Genomic DNA, 8,225 nt, shown 5'->3' with positions numbered 1-8,225 from the left:
GTATACTCATACTTGTACAGATGATTTTGTACAGGTGTTTTTGTATAGGTGTTTTTGTACAGGTGATTTTGTACAGATGTTTTCGTAAGGATGTTTCATACAGGTGTGTACTCATACTTGTACAGGTGATTTTGTACATGTGTTTTTGTACAGGTGATTTTCTACAGGTAATTTTGTACAGGTGTTTTTGTACAGGTGTTTTTGTACAGGTGATTTTGTACAGATGTTTTTGTAAGGATGTTTCATACATGTGTGCACTCATACTTGTACAGGTGATTTTGTACAGGTGTTTTTGTACAGGTGATTTTGTACAGGTAAAGGTGATTTTGTACAGATGTTTTTGTACAGGTGTTTTTGTAAGGATGTTTCATACAGGTGTTGTGTACTCATACTGGTACAGGTGTTTTTGTACAGGTGATTTTGTACAGTTGTTTTTGTACAGGTGATTTTGTACAGGTGTTTTTGTACAGGTGTTTTGTACAAGTGTTTTGTACAGGTGATTTTCTTTTTATGGGTTTGCATTGCCAGCAGCTTATTTATCAGTATAGTGCCGTACCAATTAATTATTACAGTATAGAAACGTTAATATCGGATTCAGATGATAATACATGACACTCTTGGTCAAGGTCACAGACACAATCCATCGCCTGCTTAATCTAAACCGATCGCCCTGAAATTAATAAGCAGGTTCACTACCAACTGAGCCATATTTTTTCCTGTTGATTGTAGAAATAAACAAATGCAGAGAAATATTACTTTGAACTTATTCCACTTTATTCATAATAATATATATAATTCTTAATGTATAATATTTCCAGAAAACCTCAACAAGTATCTGTAATAACTTAGCCAATGATATAACAGTAAACTTATCAGTCAGCTACAGTCAAACCTGTCTTCCTGCCATAAACTCATACTTTTTGGGGGGAAAATTACTTATTTCTGTTATCCAGATTTTCAAATAGAGCACAACAATGTTTTGCCCGTAATTGTTCTTATATAATGTTCAGTTATGATTAGAAAACTTGAAGAAAGGGTAAAAAAATGGCCCAAAATTGGTAGTTCTTTTCAGAAACACAAAATCCATAGTGTAAATTATCTGCACAGTAATTCAGTGTTAATACTTCTACATATACTGCCATGTGAAAGTCAATTATTTTTCTGAAATGTCTTGAGGGAAGAAACTGGTATTCTACAAGTGAAGATTTAATATTTGCACCAGTCACCATCGAACTAAAATCCTCATACATCAGGTTTCAATATAACCAAAATCTATGCATAAAAAATAGATTATGCTGCAAATTTAAAAAAGTTACTGAGGCATTGAACAGCTGACCACCCGAGTCTGTAACTTTGAGGAAGGCAGGTTTCTATGTAACTGTACCTAGTTTCTTCTAACCCTTTCAACCCTTAATTCCAAAAGCAGACCTGATTTCCTACCGACAAATTGGGGGTTCAGGGAAGAAAGGCCATAAAATCACAGAGCTCTACAAAATCACAAAAAGCACAGCTTGCCAGTCATCATGAAAATTTAACAAATTTCATAATAATGTGTTAACCATTTCATCATTAAAATGATGGAGAAACAGATTTAGTATTTAACCAATGTTAGTTAATATTACGTGAGTTGATATCTTCTAAACTTGAAGAAAAAAATCTACAAGGAACAAATTGAATGTATAGAAAACAAGTGTACATTCAGTCTAGCATAAAGAGTAGAAAACCTCCGTACCTCCACGGGTATGGTACTTAAATAATGGGTCTTCGTGCTGTGGATGGATGTTCAGTTACTTAAACAGTCCTTGTATACAGAGCATTCGTCGATAAGAAATAGTCAATAACGAGTATTTGGTATTATTTTCCATTTCGTTTTCTCGAAAAAACATCTCCACTTCTGTAAACACTTTTCACACAAAGCCTTGAAAAGAACTCTCGACAAATATTGTTCACTCTGTAAGCATGCGTACTAAGTATTTCAACAGGAAAGCCCTGAATTGCTGTTTCATCACCAAAACAATGCGAATTTTGACCTAGTCCTTCGCAGCACTGACTTTTCGCAGTTCTATAGGGCTGTCAGTGTTACAGTCAGCACAAAAGTTCAATCACACATACAACGTTACAACCCTTCAAGCATATCCACGAATTCCATCCACGATCGCTCACTAGTGCTGTACTAAGGACGATTTCAAACAGATAACCATAGTAACCACTTCCTGTAGTGGTTTAGTCCATCACTAAGGTAACATATCTCAGATATGTAATTTTGCTGATAAAGTTCTGCTTTACGACTGGAAATGTTAATTCACAGTTAAGCACAATCAAAAGGAAATTCCTTGAGCGAGACGCGAAATCTTCATCGTCAACGACTAAATTTGCGTCCAAGCTGACAAGATGTCCGCTTCATTCAGCGTTCTATCAGAGGTAAGTAGCACAATCAAAACCAGCAGATAATATTCTGTCACAAAACTGACTGGACAAACACCTACTGTCAATCAATCCAGATGCACTCATGCATGTAACACACAATTCCCTTGAGAATTTAATATCAAACGGCACAGCCACAATGTTAGTGTGTCACACCCAGTAGCTGGCATACTAGCTGGGATATAGTATCACCTTGGCCCAGAGTGTAGGCTCAAGGTCAACACATAATGTTATAATGTCTTGGCACCGAGATTCATTCAGGTTTCAGCATTTCTGTTTTTAACACATGAAAAATAAAAAGAGTAACAACTGGTTGAGATCTAAATAACGTTCAAAACAAACATTTAGACTGTTGTGTTGTCGTGGTTGCTATCACGGTCGGACAAAGGAAGCTTGGGAGACCAGCCATTTTATAATGACCTTCAGCATTTAGTAACAGTCCTGACGAGTCACCTCATCAGCTGAGGATTAAACATGCATCCTCGAGATGAATGATGAATACTACCTCCAGTCTATTTGGGGGCTCAACAATTCACCCCATCAAGCTATCAACACCTGTGGGATCAATCAGCCATTTTTATCACAAGATGAACATTGTTATGGTAACACACCACCTGTCTGTCATTTTGAACCAGTTCCAGTGTTTGTACTACTACTACTACTTGGAAATTTTATCGTCACTGGTGTGTCACCGTCTGACTCCTGACTAAGGGTATCTCTGTCCTCCTCAAGGTCAAATTGAAAGCGTGATTCCTCCTCTTTATCCCGTGAGGAACAGAAGCTGGATGAGGGACTGATGGGGATCATCCTCAAGTACCAGTCACGGTTGTCCTCCAATGTATCGAGAATTTCTTGAGCATCTGGAAACACGAGGTCTGCCCAGGTCTCCCATAGCGGATGGACTATGTAGTCAATGAAGCTGACCTATTGACAGAATAAAAGATAACAAAAATTAGTTTAGGAAAAGAAAGACTATGATTATCATCCTACTAAGGTAAAAGAATACATAAAATGTTATTACAAAGATCAACATTTACAATTTGACAAAATGTGTTTGAACATTACATGATACAAACTTTCAGAACAGTTACTTCCCTTTGTTTGAAAGTCTTCATGCCTGTTTAATTTTTCCAGGATAAGTAACGAGTAAGGCATCATTTTTCTGTAAGAATAGCTAATTAAGTTTGTGCTGACCTGTGTTTTTTCAATGGTAGCAGTATGTCTGTCACACATGGGGCTGATATCCAGGCCCTTCTCCCGTTCAAGGTCCCCCTGGATGAAGAATTCCTGCATGATTCTGTCAACCCACATCTTGTACATCTGGAGAGGTTTGGTGGGGTTGCTGAGGTCAGAGCAGTGCACCATGTTCTGTAACACCTAAAAACAAACAAAACACCTGTCTATAAACTGTACCTAACACCTGTAAACAAAACAACACACCTGTCCATAAACTCTAACACCTGTAAACAAACAACACACCTGTCTATAAACTGTACCTAACACCTGTAAACAAACAAAACACCTATCTATAAACTGTACCTAACACCTGTAAACAAAACAACACACCTGTCTATAAACTCTAACACCTGTAAACAAACAACACACCTGTCTATAAACTCTTTCACCTGTAAACAAACAACACACCTGTCTATAAACTGTACCTACCACCTGTAAACAAACAACACACCTGTCTATAAACTCTTACACCTGTAAACAAATCAATAAACCTGTCTAATAAACTCTAACAACTGTAAGTGTGATTTTACAATGATGTTGAACTACAATATGGAAAGTCAGTAAGATAAATTCTGTGGTGCTCCATTAATTATAAAAAGAGATTTCCATAAGATGAAAGTATTATTTGAAAACAGAAATGATGTCTACCTTCTGTTAGTGTTTTATAATAGAGATTTAAAAGTACAGCCGAAAATTGCCACCAAATCGATTGAGTTGTCAAATGATTGTTATCTCCCTTTAGTTGCTCCATCCATCATTTAAAGTTGAGAATATTAAACAAAATATAATACCCCTAAAATAATCTACTGATTCAGTTACTAATGAATTCAAGTGCCTGTGTGTCCTAGTTACCTGTATTCTGTCGGAGTAGTTATCCAGCAGTAGTACCCCAGAGCCTGCCACTTTCTTTGTCTCAACCATTGTCTTTAAGTCGGCCAACAGGCTCATGTGTTTGGACATATCAGTAGCTAGAACCTGCAAGAAGATAGGCATCCTCATCGTAAATGGCCATCTTTGGTAGGTACTGTCATGAATGTAATGTTTTGGACAAAAAGAATCTATAATTTTCCACTATATTATAAAATGTCTTTGTGATATCATCTAGTGGCAGTTCAAGAGGACATCGGTTGCCAGTGCCATTAAACATGCATTCATCAAGTCCTTATCTATAACAAATATTATCATAAGGCCAGTTTTATTTATTGCTGAAACTGCTAAACTAAAACAGCTACCATCAATTTGTTTTTGTTACTTTTGAAGAAGACTTTCCGACGATTTATTTTGAATGTTCAAAACAGTCCATTCCATCTTCATTCTAAAACAATAGTACGTACCATGTCGATGACCATTTTCCGTAGTGTTTGTCGCTGTTTGCTGTTGAGGTTAAAGAGGATGTCACAGTTTTCCTCCTGCAGGAGTTTGAACGCTACAGCCAAGTGGTGGTTCTCCAGTACCGATTCGTCGTTGTACATGAGGGCAAGTTCTGAACCTGTGAAAAAAGGACTTTGTTAAACAGTGCTGTCCCCAAATTTGTTAATAATTAAAAGTACAATACTGAAAATGAACACTTTGACAGTAACCTGAATTAAGGGCTTCATTTATATAATGTAAAGTAAGGGCTGCCAATCAATCAGAGTATACAAAAAGCAAGTTATAACAGAAGTCGCGACGAAGGAGACACGGAGACCTGCTTTCTATGTAGGAGTAACGGAACTCCGCTACTAGGCTACTTTGATTATATTTTAGTTTGAACTAAAGTAATTTTGTAATCTAAAAGAAAGAAATTGCAATTTTTGATACCATTATTGGCAAAAGATATAAATGTTACATTTTAATAATATGAAGGCAGCAATTTCATCTTATATCTATCAGATCTTATATCTATACTTTATATATTTATGTGGTTTCAAATAAAGTAAGTAAAAGTTAATAAAATCATTTAAAAAAAATATGTTCAGAAATATAATGGACTAGAAATTCAATTAAGATTATTTGTGTCTTATGAAATCTGCAGGTTGAATTTTGTAGTTAAACAGAGTGAACACTGATTTGAACCCGTATCCAGGGCGTTACTTACTAGTGTTAACAAGGTACTGGTTTGTCAAGCCAGGGTGATCTACATCATGCATTGCACATGCGAATATGGCTGCAAGAACTTCTAAATCTGTGAACACATTCTGTAATGTAAAAAACAGAAAGCATAACAGTTACAGTACTAAAGGATGGGCACTCCAATAGTGAGCAACAGTGCCTAGATAAGTACACTCCAATAGTGAGCAACGTTAACAGTGCTTAGATAAGTACACTCCAATAGTGAGCAACAGTGCCTAGATAAGTACACTCCAATAGTGAGCAACAGTGCTTAGATAAGTAGCCGACCGTATATCTCTGAGGTTTATGATGTCATATATAGTGTATGAGGTATAACTTGTAACTTTTTTTGGTATTGAAACAATGCAGAAATCATGAAGGTATGTTGAGGTTTCAAGTACTAAATTTCAGGATGAATTAAATCAGACACTGCCATATTTGGGCATTGATGATAGATGATAATTTCTGTCAAGCACATTAAAGTTCGTAATTATTGAAACATATTAATAATTCCATAAATACTCAGGTGTTCATTTCTACATTGTCACAAGAAGGTCGCAGCTTTGATCCCTTAATCAAACTCTAAATGCTCCTTGACTTAGTTGACATACTGCGGTTAAATGATTGACAGTTGACGTTTGATATAGACAATGTCTCGGTATTTGCCATCTGACAAAGAGGGAGTTCTATATTTCCTGATGCTTGTCTTGCAGTTTTTTTCAGTAAAACCCCTTAGGTACCACCCCACTTGTATCCAGGAGGGTGTTCCAACAGCTATTTATACACAGGTGGATAGCCATATAGCCTCTTGTATCTAGGCAAGTAATGAACTACTTAAATCACCAAAACTGTATCTAGATACTGCAATAACCCCTAGTACACAGTGAAGGTACATAAATACCCTCTTGTATCAAATGTGGATGTTCAAACATCTTTGTGTATCTTAATGTGTCCTCAATTACACCCTTGTATCCAATGGGGTATTCAGCCCCACCTTGCACCCCTGGATACTGAAATAACCCTTTGTTTGTATGGATATTCAGTACCACCTTGCACCCCTGGATACTGAAATAACCCTTTGTTTGTATGGGTATTCAGCCCCACCTTGCACACCTGGATACTGAAATAACCCTTTGTTTGTATGGGTATTCAGCCTCACCTTGCACCCCTGGATACTGAAATAACCCTTTGTTTGTATGGATATTCAGCACCACCTTGCACCCCTGGATACTGAAATAACCCTTTGTTTGTATGGGTATTCAAATTAGGTACATGTACTCAAATACCTTTGTATTCAGAAGGGTGTTCAAATATATCTTTGTATCCAAATTGGTAAACAAATACCCCTTTGTATCTAAATGGTTACTCAGATCCCCCTGTATAATGGTGATTGTAAGCATTTAACATTTATACCTACCGGTTATACTATTACCCATATGTTGTAAAAGGCTTAAGAGTTATTTTACAAATTATATAGGGCGCTATATAAATGTTGTATACTATTATTATTAGAATACATCTGTTACGTATAACATGTGTCCTTTATACTCTGTGAAGGACCAATTGTTGGGCACACATAGGGTATAAGGACGAGTGACGAGTTGGATGAATTTAGATGATGATGCTGACAAACATATAAGGTCCGGATCGCTAATTATAACGTACAGGATATAAAGAGCACTTGACACTCTGCTTATTTGTTTTAATTCTTAACCGTGGTAATTTAGTGGAGGTATTTGCGTCTATCAGACAGAACTGACGTCATTAGAGCCAGGCCAGCGATCACTGGCTTACAACACTGCCATGATAGGTCTTCTGCCAATTAATGCTTTCTTTATCAGTTTACTCATAGTTCTGTTGACCAAGCATGGCGAATGTGGTTTAAGTTAAGGCCTTCTTCCCCAGATGTTTAGGGTAAGATCAACCGTCTGTTTAAGTGTTTGGGATTACACCGAAACGTTATACGGGGGTCAGAGGTCTAGGCCTTTCACATAGAAACATGGGACTGCGTCATCATGGAACCAGAAATGGGTGTGGAGGATGTGTAGTACGTAGTCAGGTTGATAAACAGGGTGTAACACGTTCTTTGAAACATTTTCCACTTTTTTCCCCACATTTTACAATTAATTTTGCCTTTTAGCGTATTTTGGGCCATACAACTGACACATGTAAATATATCTTAAAGGAGATGACGGTTTCAGTTTATCAGACAGACTATATATATAAAATGAGACAGACTATAAGAGGTAACCACTGTTGTCACTTCAATGTGACAGACTATAACAGATAAACACTGTTGTCACTTCAATGTGACAGACTATAACAGGTAATCACTGTTGTCACTTCAATGTGACAGACTATAACAGGTAAACACTGTTGTCACTTCAATGTGATTAACTATAACAGGTAAACACTGTTGTCACTTCAATGTGACAGACTATAACAGGTAAACACTGTTGTCACTTCAATGTGAC

The 8,225-nt window shown here is 36.8% G+C and overlaps 1 protein-coding gene across 11 annotated transcripts in view; it reads right to left on the bottom strand.

Annotated features, from left to right (window-relative positions):
* Positions 1 to 752: 752 nt before the first annotated feature.
* LOC110463904 (cAMP-specific 3',5'-cyclic phosphodiesterase 4C-like) overlaps positions 753 to 8,225 on the bottom strand; it is a 382,464-nt gene continuing 374,991 nt past the window's right edge. For all 11 annotated transcript variants that reach the window (XM_021518831.1, XM_021518834.1, XM_021518836.1 and 8 more), the window contains 5 exons: positions 5,738 to 5,837; positions 4,995 to 5,149; positions 4,513 to 4,635; positions 3,619 to 3,801; positions 753 to 3,348 (listed from right to left, as the gene is read on the bottom strand). In XM_021518831.1, coding sequence (XP_021374506.1) covers positions 3,046 to 3,348; positions 3,619 to 3,801; positions 4,513 to 4,635; positions 4,995 to 5,149; positions 5,738 to 5,837 — 864 coding nt within the window. In that variant the 3' untranslated portion in view covers positions 753 to 3,045. The remainder of the gene's footprint in view (positions 3,349 to 3,618; positions 3,802 to 4,512; positions 4,636 to 4,994; positions 5,150 to 5,737; positions 5,838 to 8,225) is intronic.

Source organism: Mizuhopecten yessoensis, unplaced genomic scaffold (genome assembly GCF_002113885.1).
Source record: "Mizuhopecten yessoensis strain PY_sf001 unplaced genomic scaffold, ASM211388v2 scaffold10941, whole genome shotgun sequence".
Taxonomy (NCBI): domain Eukaryota; kingdom Metazoa; phylum Mollusca; class Bivalvia; order Pectinida; family Pectinidae; genus Mizuhopecten; species Mizuhopecten yessoensis.
Note: the sequence above shows the minus strand (reverse complement) of the source record. Positions and strands in the feature narration are given on the sequence as shown.